The sequence below is a fragment of the Lemur catta genome, chromosome 6 (assembly GCF_020740605.2).
Source record: "Lemur catta isolate mLemCat1 chromosome 6, mLemCat1.pri, whole genome shotgun sequence".
Taxonomy (NCBI): Eukaryota; Metazoa; Chordata; class Mammalia; order Primates; family Lemuridae; genus Lemur; species Lemur catta.
Window position 1 is genome coordinate 99569851 of NC_059133.1, and position 13635 is coordinate 99583485.

General features: G+C 35.8%; 1 protein-coding gene across 8 annotated transcripts in view; it reads right to left on the reverse strand.

Annotated features, from left to right (window-relative positions):
* WNK1 (WNK lysine deficient protein kinase 1) overlaps nucleotides 1-13635 on the reverse strand; it is a 159050-nt gene that overhangs the window by 80796 nt on the left and 64619 nt on the right. For all 8 annotated transcript variants that reach the window (XM_045554672.1, XM_045554670.1, XM_045554667.1 and 5 more), the window contains exons 3-4: nucleotides 2906-3126; nucleotides 390-547 (exon numbers count right to left, since the gene is read on the reverse strand). In XM_045554672.1, coding sequence (XP_045410628.1) covers nucleotides 390-547; nucleotides 2906-3126 — 379 coding nt within the window. The remainder of the gene's footprint in view (nucleotides 1-389; nucleotides 548-2905; nucleotides 3127-13635) is intronic.

Genomic DNA, 13635 nt, shown 5'->3' on the forward strand with positions numbered 1-13635 from the left:
TAATTTAATTTGACAAAGCATCTAGAGTTAAAAGAATTACTTTTAACTTGGAAACTCAGCTAATGTGGTGGGAAAGAATGAGAGCTTAAATGAATTAATGGGGGGTTGAAAAGTAGGTGATGAGAGTATGTTTTTAAACATAATGTATCTCATAATAAAGATGTAAATGAATACAAAGAGGGTCTGAGATAAACAGTGGTTCTTCGATCTTGATCTCGTCTCTTACTATTGAGCAATAGCACTGCAGATACCTCAAACCTCTTCCACCCCAATACTTCACTCAGCATGGTTTTTACTCTTATTCCCTTTTGCATGGTTTCATGTTATCCATCTTGAGATTGGTTGTTAGGTGTGACCCAAGCTCACCAACCAGTTAGGGGAACACTTACACTGGTCACTCGACGGTAGATCTGCGCAGCATTCTGGCACTCCGAGTACGGATATTCAGATGTAGCCATCTCAAGCATGCACATCCCAAAAGCATAAACGTCAACGGATTCATCATATTTCTCCTCATACATCTCAGGGGCCATGAACTCTGGGGTACCTTAAATTGAAAGAATGATTCAGACTCATTGTGAGCAGAAGCTTTAGACGTTACTCACCAGAGCAAGAAGCAGAGGAGTTGATCTGTTGAGAGAGAAGAAATTGGAATGGGAAGGCGAGGAGAGAAAACAAACGGGGGAAAAAAAGGAAGGAAATCTTCTCAGTCTGCTCCATCAAATATTTATAAAAGATCTTCCACTGCAAGGCCTTCATAAGACACTGGAATAGGGTCAAGTGTCTATCTATTTACTGTTTAATCTGAATTCCTGTTATATGGCATGTCAAAATAGAGGCTTGGCTAAGAGATAAATGTAACTAGAAAAGGTAAGAGACTAGCAAGAAACAAAGACATAATGACAGCTACATGTAAGATAATATGATAGATCTAAAAAGATCAAAATATTAATACTTGTCTGCCCCCTACTGTATGGTAGCTTTAAAGTTAACATTTACAGTTAGTCTCTTGCCATTAACACTCCATCCAATTAGTTTCACTTTCTAAGGAGGCCTTGCAGTCAAAAACCTGATAGTAAGTTTTTTTTAAATAATAAAATATAATTGTCTACAAAGGCCACTCACCAAAGCCCTTTTCTTCACATACTTACTATCCCACCTGCAGTTATACAAATAACCCTACTGCAGATACAAGAAATAAAGTGAGGGAAAAACCTCAGGCAAAACCCAAATACATACACACACCAAAACAGAACTCAAAGACGGTTTTATGAGCACAGATCCCACAAGATTAGGTTTTCCAACGCTTCCAAAAAATTAGATCTGTATTAACTCAAATTATAGGGCATGTCCAAGAACAGGCTTGTATTGTACACTATCGGTTAATAAACAAACAAAGAATAAAAACTCTCTTGAACAGAGACTTTAAGATGCCAAAGACAAAGAAATGCTTCCTGTGAGGAAGCCAAAAAAGAAATTCAGTTTTAAATAATTCTTTTCTCACTCTTCTTGTTAATGTATTATATGGAAATATAAAAACAGCATTCCAAATCCTAGGTACATAATATTCGACAGAGAATACTGTAAATGATGTACAAATAACTGGTATTCTATGCTTTTCCTATTAATACTTGAGTCTAGTCCACGTAAAAATTAATGAGTTTCTTTTGTTGTTGTCACCTTTTGGGGGGAGTGGAGTAGAATGTTTGTGAAGATTAAGTTTTTAAATTGTGATACCCTCTGCAGAGAATGAAAGCTTATTAAAATAGGCATTAAATTATTTTTCCAGCTACAACTATATATAGTTAAAAATCTGAAAGGGACAGCCTTGTCCTTTCTATCAGTGATTCTCAACAGGGTGCAATTTTGTCCTCCAAGGGACATATATAGTAATGTCTGGAGGTATTTTTGGTTTTAACAACTAGGGGCAAGTAGACAGATGGTGCATTACTGGCATCTAGTGGGTAGAGACTAGAGGTCCTGCTAAAGAATCTTACAATGCAACAAAGACTTGTCCAGCCTAAAATCTAAGTGGTACTAAGGTTGAGAAACCCTGTTCTAGATAGTTCACAACTTCTGAAGAGTGGGAATAAGTTGATAAAACCAATTTCTAAGTAAGAATGAACTGTCATATTTATTTTCACATTTTAAAATAAAGTTTTAACAGGCAGGTAAATATATAATATTTCTCTCTCTCTCTCTCAATAAACATTTTATTTTAGAGACTAGGTCTTGCTCTATGGCCTAGGCTGGATGCAGTAGCATTGACCATAGCTCATAGCAACCTCAAACTCCTGGGCTCAAGCAACCCTCTTGTCTCAGCCTCCTGTGTTGCTAGGACTATAAGCGTGCACCACCATACCCAGCTAATTTTTTCTATTTTGTGTAGAGATGGGATCTCGCTATATTGCCCAGACTGGTCTTGAACTCCTGGGCTCAAGTGATCCTCCCACCTCAGCCTCCCAAAGTGCAGGGATTACAGACATGAGTCACCATACCGGGTCTCAATGAACATTTTAGAAACTAAACTACATATAAATTCTATTTCTTTATGAAGTGACATGCTGTATCTATTATATAAGTAGTATATAATATATATATATAGTACATAATAATAAATAGTATCAACAGTATGATTCAAGAATACTGTTACATGGGGTTTCGGCAACAAAGTTCACCTTATTTCTCTCAATGTAATTTTGTAAAACACCAATAGTCTTTAAGATGATTCTAGAAGAATAAATATAGAGAACTCTACATCTCATAAGTAAAACTGATCACCTCTTAGGTTTAAGCTATGAATTTTTAAAGTTTATTTCGCTTACTAAAAGCTCTGAGAGGGCCAGGTTTCTAAATAAAAGGAATGCCAGAAGGCCAAGTATTCTAAGGTACACTTGAAACATACCTATCACGCTCTTGGCAAAAGAAGCCCGCTTCAGGGTTGCCAGACCAAGATCTCCAATCTTGACTGAGCCTGTAGGGCCAGTGATAAAGATGTTGTCACATTTAAGATCCCGGTGAATAATAGGTGGAGTTCGAGTATGAAGAAACTGAAGTCCCTTAAGGATCTGACGGCACCAGCTTCTTAGAACTTTGATCTTCATTACTTTAAACCTTTTCAGGTACCTGGAAAAGGCAAGGTACACCAAACAAGTTATCGATGATATGAGTTTGTTGCTTTGAAGAATTCCATTAAATTCTAACATACCCAAAATAGGAATATCAAATTTAGAATATTAAGATTCAGTAACTTTAAAGGTTAGTGACACTTTTTAGTAAGGTTAAAGGAGCTAGGATAGTTTAAAATGAAAACTCTATTATAGGACACAGAAAAATAAGTCCTCCAAATACTTTTTCATCTGAACAATTACAGTATTAGGTAACTACTTTTTTTCTTAAAGGGAATGGGATACCAGTTGGCAGTATCGGCATTAGCAGTACCTAAATATTTCAGAGCCAAAAATATTTAAATATTTAATTTGTGACTGGTAAGAGAATTCTGACAACAAAGCACAAAAATGAATTCCTTAAAATGAGTTCACTGTTAACATGATTATGAAGCAGAGTTCTGTTTCTGGTAAATGGGTAGAGTAGCTCTTATCAGATACAGATGTATTTACAAACTCAGCCAACATACAAAACTATCTGAAGGCTCTCGAGAGCAGTCAAAATCAGTCATAAATCGGATGGGATGAAGGGAAAGCACTGCTTGAGCTTCCTTCTTTCTATATCTTTTCACCTAAGAAGGGTCTGCTAACCCCAGACGGAAATGAGGACAGAGTCTGTGATGACCACAGCATCCAAAACAGTGCTGTCCAACAGAACTTTCTACAATGATGGTACGTCCACTAAAGTAACCACTAGCTAAATATGACCACGTATATATAAATGTAGATTAATTAAAATAAAAAGAATTTCCTCTTTTCAGTTGCCCTAGCCACATTTCAAGTGCTCAACAGCCATATGTGTATGTGTGGCAAATGGCTGTGGATTTGGACAGTGCACATTATAGAACATTTCGGTTCTATTGAACAGTGGAGATCGAGAACGGAAAGGGGAAATCTCAGAAAGGAGGCACAGAAGGAGAGCCTTAACTTCTGCATATTTACTCTGACCAAATCTCTAGATGACCTCTGAAGTATGTATTACGTGGAACAGATCCCAATTAGCTCAACTAACGCTAAATGAACTGACCAGAGATTTCTGATGGTACTCACTGCAGGGAAGATATTTTGGGATTGAGTTGCAATATATTTGTTACCTGGAAATGTTCAGGAAAAAAATGAAAAGCACTAAAAAATTTTAACGATAAAACATTACATTCTTCTCCTAGTCTCTTCAAAATACAAATGACTAGTTTAAAGGGAGCTCTGTAACACTGTGATATATATGACTCACTCACTTACATATTCTATCACATAGTTAGTATGTTTTTCAACTCCTGAATTTGTTTGGTTCCTTTTTTGTAACTTCTCTTTATTGATATTTTCTATTTGTGAAGCTTTACTTTCCTTTACTCTAACATTTGTCCACCATTGTTCTCAGTATTTAGTCTTCCAATTTCGTGAAACAGATACTTACTTCCATTTAACTATGAATTGCTATGATTTTTTATGTAACTGTATCATATATGAAAATTATACCATAAAGAACAAGTGTTAGAGGGGATAAACAAACCTATTTGTGCAAGGGTCTTATATTTTACATGAAATTGCATAGTATTAATCCTGTATCTTACGTGAAATTGTACAGTACTAATCCTAAATAAATTGTGCAAAGTTAAGGATATAAACGCAATCTCTAGAGCAAGCACTTAAAAAAAATGCCACCTGGGCATGGGGGTATGTGCCTGTAGTCCCAGCTACTTAGGAGGCAGAGGTGGGAGGATCATTTGAGTCCAGATGTTTAAATCTATCTGGGGCAACATAATGAGATCCCGTAAGCTGATTGAACACCTTGAGAAAGAAATATGACAACCAGGTACCATCGGTGCAGAACAGGCCATAAAAAAAGCTCTCTCTAATATAGCAAGCACCTTATTGTAGTCCTTCATTATGACTGATCCCTGTGCAATCACACTGAAAAAGCCTAGTAGTTGAAAAGTCCCACCCTCATAAACAGAGCTCCTAATCAGCTTCCTCAGTACTGAAATTTACTTATAAACTGGCAATCAACTCATGGTTAAATGAGAGTAATTATAGTACCTATTCTACAAAACTGGAAGACTAAATGCTGAGAACAATGGCTACCAAATATTAGAGTATAGAGGACATTCAATTCAAATACAGAATTATCAATAAGGAGGTAAAAGTTATTAAAAGGAACCAACAGAAATTCAGGAGCTGAAAACACAATAACTAAAGCCTCTAGGGGGTTTCAACAGCATATTTGAGCACAAAGAAGAAAAAAAGCAGAAAACTTGATGAAAGGTCAACTGAAATTCTTCAGCCTGAGGAGAAAGAAAAAAGAATGAAGAAAAATATAACAGAGCTAAAGAGACCTGTGGGACAGCATCAAGATTACCAATATATGTATAATGGGAGTCCCAGAAGAAGAGTTTAAGAGCAGAAAGGATATTTGAGAAAGTAATGATCACAACTTTCCCAAATTTGATAAAAGACATGAATCTATACATCCAAAAAGCTCACCAAACTCCAAAAAGGACAAATGCAAATAGATCTACAATGAGACATATTATATTCAAACTGTTGAAAGACAAAGACAAAGAGAGAATCTTGGAAGTAGCAAGAAAAAACTCATCATAACCAAGGGATCAGTAAGATTATGAGCCAATTTCTCAGCAAAAACCATGAAGGGGCTAGAAAGCAGTGGGATTAACATATTTAAAGTGCTGAAAGAAAAACAAACAAACAAACAACTCTCCCCCCCAAACTGCCAACCAAGAATTCGACATCAACAAAATTATACTGCAGAAATGAAGGAGAATTAAGACATTCCCAGATAAACAAAAGCTGGGGGAGTTTGCTAGTAGTACACCTGCACTACAAGAAATGCTAAAGAGAGTCCTTAGACTGAAATGAAAGGACACTAGATAGTAACTTGAACCCAAAAGAATAAATAAAATCTCTGGCAAAGGTCACAACATACTTAAACATTCAAACCAATATTAATGTATTTTTTGGGTTTAAAACTCCTTTTATTTCCTACATGATTTAAAAGACAAATGCATAAAACAACAGTGATAAATCTATAGTAATGGGAACACAATGTATAAAGACAAAATATGAGACAACCAAAACATAAAATGGGAAGAGGGTGAAGGTGTTCAGGAGCAGAGATTTTATATGCTATTAAAGATAGTTTGGTTATCAATTCAGACTAGATTGTTAGAAATTTATGATGTTAATTGTGATCCTTAAGGTAATCACTGAGAAAATATCTAAAAAATATATACAAAAAAAAAAGGAAATGAAAAGGGAATCAATTGGTACAAAAAGATCAACTAAATGTAAAAAAGCAGTAATGGAGGAGATAAAAAACAAAGGTACAAAACATACAGAACACAAATAGGAAAATGGCAGAAGTCATCCATTATCATTAATTACTTTAAATGTGAATAGATTAAACTCTGTCAAGACAGAGATAGGCAGAATGGATTAAAAAAACAGAACAACTATGATGTCTATAAGAGACTCATTTTAAATCCAAAGACATAAATAGTTTGAAAATGAAAGGGTGAAAAAGATATTCCATGCAAATAGTAACCAAAGGAGGGTGAGGTGGCTGAATACCAGAAAATAGACTAAATAAAAAATTGACACAAGAGATAAAGAAGAGCATCATATATTGATAAAAGAGCCAATCCACCAAAAAAATTTAACAATTATAAACATATTCACATCAAACAATAGAGACCCCAGACACATAAAACAAACACTGACAACTGAAGAGAGGAATTAGTTCTACAGTAATAGTTGGAGACTTCAATACCTCACTTTCACTAATGGATAGAACATCTAGAAAGATCAGTAAGGAAATAGAGGACTTGAACAACACTATAAACCACCTAAAGGTAACAGACATTTGAGCACAAAGAAGAAAAAGGCAGAAAAATTGCCTAGAATACACTACCCAAGACAGCTGCATATACATTCTTCTAAGGACACATGGAACATTCCTTCAAGAAATCTCTCAACAAAGAAAAGTCTAGGACCAGATGGCTTCACTGGTGAGTTCTGCCAAACATTTAAAGAAAAATTAACACAAATACTTCTCAAACTCTTCCAAAAGTACAAGACGAAAAAGCATTTCCCAAATCATTCTAAGAGACCAGTATCACCCTGATACTAAAGATACCAAAAGAAAACTACAGACCAATATCCCTTATAAAGGATGCAAAAATCTTCAAACAAAATATTAGCAACTGAACCCAACTGCATAGTAAAAGGAGTACACACCATGACCAAATGGGATTTACTCATGAAATGAAAGGGCATTTAAAAACATAAGAAAATCAATCTGCATAACACAATACAGGGAGGAAACCACATAATTATTTCACTTGATACATAAAAGCATTTAACAAAATACTCTTTCATAATAAAAATACTCACCAGACTAGGAATAGAACTTCCTCAACATGATAAAGACCATTTATGAAAAACCCACAGCTAACATCATACTCAATGGTCAAAGACCACTGGTTTCCCCTTAAGGTCAGAAATAAGATAAGGATAACCATTGCTATTAAACACTGTACTGGAAGTTCTAGCCAGAACAATTAGACTAGAAAAAGAAGTAAAGTTATCCAAATTGAAAGGCTGAAGTACAACTATCTCTATTTGCAGATGACATGATGCTATATATTAAAACACCAAAGAAAACACACACACACAAGCTAATAAAATAATCAAACAGTTACAAAAGTACAAGATTAACATGCAAAAATCAGTTGTATTTATATAAACCAGCAATTAACAACCTGAAAAGGAAATTAAGAAAACAATTCCATCTGCTATAGCACCCAAAAGAATAAAGTATATAGGAGTAAATTTAACAAGGATGTAAAAGACTTGCACACTAAACAGTACAAAACACCGCCAAAAGAAATTAAAGAAGACATAAATGGAAAGAGATACACTCTGTTCACGAATTGGAAGACTTAATAATATATAGATATGTATACCAAGGAAATAGAATTTTGAGTCCAGAAATAAACCCTCTACCTATGGTTAAATGATTTTTGACAAGGTTGCCAAGGGAGAATAGTCTCTTTAACAAATAGTGTTGGGACAAGTGGACATCAGCATGCAAAAGAATGAAATCAGACTCTACTTCACAGCATATATAAAAGTTAACCAAAAAATGCAACGACAACCAAAACAGAAGAGTTAAACCAATAAAGCTCTTATAAGAAAACTTATAAGTAAATCTGCATGACCTTGGTTTTAGCAATGGAGTCTTAGATATGACAGCAAAAGCATGAGCAAAAGACAAAACAGATCATTTGGATTTTATCAAAATTAAAAGCTTGGCACAGGTTGAGCATCCCAAATCTGAGATTTGATATGATTCAAAATCTCAAACTTTTTGAGCTCTGACCTGACATTGAAGGAAAATGCTCATTTGAATATTTTGGATTTTCGGATTTAGGATGCTCAATTGGTGAGCAAAGTACAAATATTCCAAAATCCAAAAATATTTGTCCAAAACATTTCTGGTCCCAAGCATTTCGGAGAATACAGGTTGAAAATATCACAGGATATTATCAAGGACATGAAAAGACAACCTATAGGAGAAAATACTGGCAAATCATTTATCTGATATAGGCCTAGTTTCCAGAATATATAAAGAACTCTTATAAATCAACAACAAAAGGATTAAACAATCCAACTTAAAAACGGGCAAGGGACTTAATTCTCAACATCATTAATCATTAGATTAATGCAATTCAAATCCATAATGAGACACCATGTCATGTCCAGTAGCATGGCTATTAAAAATACAGCTTCATGGTTCCTCAGAAAGTTGAACATAAGTCAATGTGTATACCATGTGACTCAGCAATTCCACTCCTAGGTATATAGCCAAAAGAAAACCAGGGGCTCAAAAAAAAATACCTGTGCACAAATATTCATAGCAACATTATTTACAATAGCCAAAGGTAGAAACAGCAGAAATGTTTACCAATGTATGAACAGATAAACAAACTGTGGTATTTCTATGTGTTAGGTAGGAATAAGGAGGAAGGGGAACAGATGCTTTGTCTAGGGGGTTTCCATTGAGAAACAGATGGCACTAGGAGATGTTCTGTCTACAATAGGAGGAACAAACTGACCAGAGGGAGGTTCTAAGAAAGAACAGATGACATGTCAAGGGGGCTTCCATGGACTGAACAGATACTGGTCTACAACAGGGGCTCTCCAAGGCTGACCAAGCAGAAAGAGGTAGAAAGGCCACAAAGTAGAGATATGACCAAGGGCACAAAAGAGCGTCTTTGGAGCATGCTTACAAGTAAGGTGACCTCAAGTGACCTACCCTCATTAACATAGTAAAAATCACACCCACCTGAGCCACGACAGTTTACAAATACAATGGCAATCCCTGGAAAGTGCCATACAAGGATAGAAAAGGGGAGGATTTGCCATTCTGGGAATTCTCCACCTTTTTCCAAGGAAAATCATGAATATTCTGCCCCCCACTTAGCACAAAATTTGGGAATCAGCATAAAGGGGAGAAATCTTGTTAAACTCAAGGTCTCCTCCACTTCCAGGGGTAGATCCATTCCATCTTCAGAATATTCTATGCTTTAATAAACTCTGGCACTTTGCTTGCTTGCATCTGCTTGGTCTGCTCATTTGCTCCAGTACCAATAGCCATTCTTCAGTACTGGGAACCAAGAACCAGGGAACATGACCTAACATTTGGTCCCCACACCAGACACATGTAATAGAATATTATTTAGTCTTAAAAGGGAATGAAGTACATTCAGATAAATGCTACAACATGATGATCCTCAATAATTTATGCTAAGTGAAAGATGCCAAACACAAGGGTCACATCATATAATTCATGACTCCATTTATATGAAATGTCCTGATTAGATAAATCTATAGAGACAGTAAACAATTGGTGGTTCCAGGGGCTGGGGGTAGGAGGAAATGGAGAGTTGTTCCATGGCTATAGACTTTTAGTTTTATGAGATGAAAGTTTTGGATACTGCACAGAAATGCATACGTATTAATACTACTGAACCGGATGCTTAAAATGGTAAAGATGGGCTGGGCATGGTGGCTCACGCCTGTAATCCTAGCACTCTGGGAGGCCGCAGTGGGAGGACTGCTTGAGGCCAGGAGTTTGAGACCAGCCTGAGCAAGACCAAGATCCCATCTCTACAAAAAAACAGAAAAATTAGCTGGGCGTGGTGGTGTGCACCTGTATTCCTAGCTACTCAGGAGATTGAGGCAGAAGGATCACTTGAACCAGACGTTTGAGGTTGCAGTGAGCTATCATGACACCACTGCACTCTAGCCACAGTGACAGAGTGAGACCCTATCTCAAAAATCCCACCCACAACTACTAGCAGTCAGCTAGTCCAACCCCTTGTTTTTCAGATGGGGAACTGAGGCCCAGGTAAGGGTAGCAACTTGTCCATAATCGGTCAGAGGTAGAGGTGGGAGTAGAAACCACAGCTCCAAATCTAGCACAATTTTTATTACATTCTCCTATTGCCATAGACTCTGAGGCTCAAAAACTAAAATAGATAATGATGGGAACAGAGAACTTTAAATGTAAAAAGAAAAATGCCTAAGAATTTAGACAATGTGCAATTAAGGACTAACTATGCTGGATAGGCTGGATGAAAATGTTTAGGAACTTGACAGATGTGGTGCTTACACAACATTGTGAATGTATGAAATGCCACTGAATTGTACACTTTAGAATGGTTAATTTCATATGTGAATTTATGTAATTCATATGTAATTCATATGAAAATTTAAAAACTAAGTATAAATTTATTTCCATTTCCTGACCCAAATTTTTTAACCCACACATTCCTGTCTTATTTTTCAGGTATGGGTGCTATATTTGTTTCAATTTAAATATTTATATATGTGGAACAAAGGTAGAAACTCAAAAGCTCCAAAAAGCATATATTTTGGCACTAATTCCCATTCTGTCCCAATTTGCCTCTCCTAATGCTGTCAGTGGTCCTTGTTATTCTCTGTTCTTCCAGTTATAAAAACAAAATCTGCATACATGTATCTTGCTTAGGAATCTGTATACATCCTCAATACCAGCCATCACTTTTTAAAAAATTTTTTTATTTTTAATTATTATGGGAACATAATAGTTGTTGATACTTTGATACAGGCTTACAAAATGTATTAATCAAATCACGGTAATGGGGGTATCCATCACCTCAAGCATTTATCATTTCTTTGTGTTAGGAAAATTCCAATTCCACTCTTTTTTAGTTAAAGTATACTGTAAATTTTTGTTGACTATAGTCACTTTGTTGTGCTATCAAATATTGGTCCTTCTATCTATCTAACTATATTTTTGTACCCATTAATCATACCTGCTTTATCACTCCTTCCCCACTATCCTTCCCAGACTCTGGTAACCATCATTCTACTCTCTGTCTCCATGAGATCAACTATTTTAATGCTTAGCTGCCACATATGAATCAGAACATGCAAGATTTGTCTTTCTATGCTTGGCTATTGGCTATTTCACTTAATATTAATAAAATGCTCTCCAGTTCCATCCATGTTGTTGCAAATTACAGGATTTCATTCTGTTTTATGGCTGATTATTTTTCCATTGTGTACATGTATCACATTTTTTTTTATCCATTCATCCATCGATGGACACTTAGGTTCACTCCAAATATTAGCTATTGTGAAAAGGGCTGTAAACCTAGCAGTGGGACTGCCGGGTCATATGGTAGTTCTCTTTTTTTAGTTTTCTAAGGAACCTTCATCCTGTCTCCATAGTGGTTGCACTAATTCACGTTTCCACCAAGCGTATATGAGGGTTCTCCTTTCCCTACATCTTCAAAAGTATTCGTTATTGCCTGTCTTTTTGATAAAACTCATTTTAACTGGGGTGAGATGGTATCTCACTGTAGTTTTGATTTGTATTTCTCTGATGACTAATGATGTTTGGCATTTTTTTCATAAACCTGTTGGCCATTGGTGTGTCTTCTTTTTAGAAGATTAAGATCTTTTGCCCATTTTTAAATCAGATTATTTGATTTTTTCCTATTGAGTTGTTTGAGCTTCCAATATTTTAATTATTAATCCCTTGTCAGATGGGCAGTGTGCAAATATTTTCTCCCATTCTGCAAGCGGTCTCTTCACCTTGTTGACTGTTTCCTTTGCTGTGCAGAAACTTTTTAGCTTGATGTGATCCCATTTATCTAATTCTGCGTTGGTTACCTGTGCTTTGGGGGTATTACTAAAGAAATCATTGCCAGATAAATGTCCTGGAATGTTTCCCAAATGTTTTCTTTCAACAGTTTCAGGTCTTACATTTAAGTCTTTAATCCATTTTGGTTTGATTTTTGTATATGGTGAGCAGTAAGAGTCTAGTTTCATTCTTCTACATATGGATATTCAGTTTCCCCAGCACCATTACTGAAAAGACTGTCCTTTCCCCAATGTATGTTCTTGGCACTTTTGTTGAAGATAAGTTCAATATAGATGTGTGGCTTTATTTCTGGGTGCTCTATTCTGTTCCACTGGTCTTTGTTTCTGTTTTTATACCAGTTATCATGCTGTTTTGGTTCTTATAGCTCTGTAGTATAATTTGAAGTCAGATGTTGTGACTCCTCCAGTTTTGTTCTTTTTGCTCAGGATGGCGTTGGCTATTCTGGGTCTTTTGTGGTTCTGTATAAATTTCAGGATTATTTTTTTCTATTTCCGTGAAGAATGTCATTGGTATTTTGATGGGGACTGCACTGAATCTATAGATTGCTGTGGGTAGTATCGACATTTTAGCAATATTGATTCTTTTAATCCATGAGCATGGAGTATCTTTCCATTTTTTTTGGTGTCCTCCTCAATTTCTTTCATCAATATTTTGGAGTTTTCATTGTAGAGATCTTTCACTTCTTTGGTTAAGTTTATTCCTGGGTATTTTATTTGTAGCTATTATAAATGGGATTACTTTCTTGGTTTCCTTTTCAGATTGTTTGCTAGTGGCATATAGAAATGCTACTGATTTTTGTATCCTGTAATTTTACTGAATTTGCCTATTAGTTCTAATCGTTTGTTTTTGTGGAGTCCTTAGGGTTCTCTAGATTGTATTGTTTGCAAACAAGCATAATTTGACTTCTTCCTTTACAATTTGGATGTCCTTTATTTCTTTCTCTTATCTGATTGCTCTGGCTAGAACATCTAGTACTACATTGATTAACAGTGGTGAAAGTGGGCATCCTTGTCTCGTTCCAGACCATAGAGAGAAGGCTTTCAGTTTTTCCCTATTCAGTATGATACCAGCCTCTGGGCCTGTCATATATGGCTTTTACTGTGCTGTGGTATGTTTTTTCTACTCGTTTGAAAGGTTTTTTTTTTTTTTATCATGAAGGGATATTGAATTTTATCAAATGCTTTTTCAGTATCAATTGAAATGATCATGTGGTTTTTGTTCTACATTCTGGTGATGTGA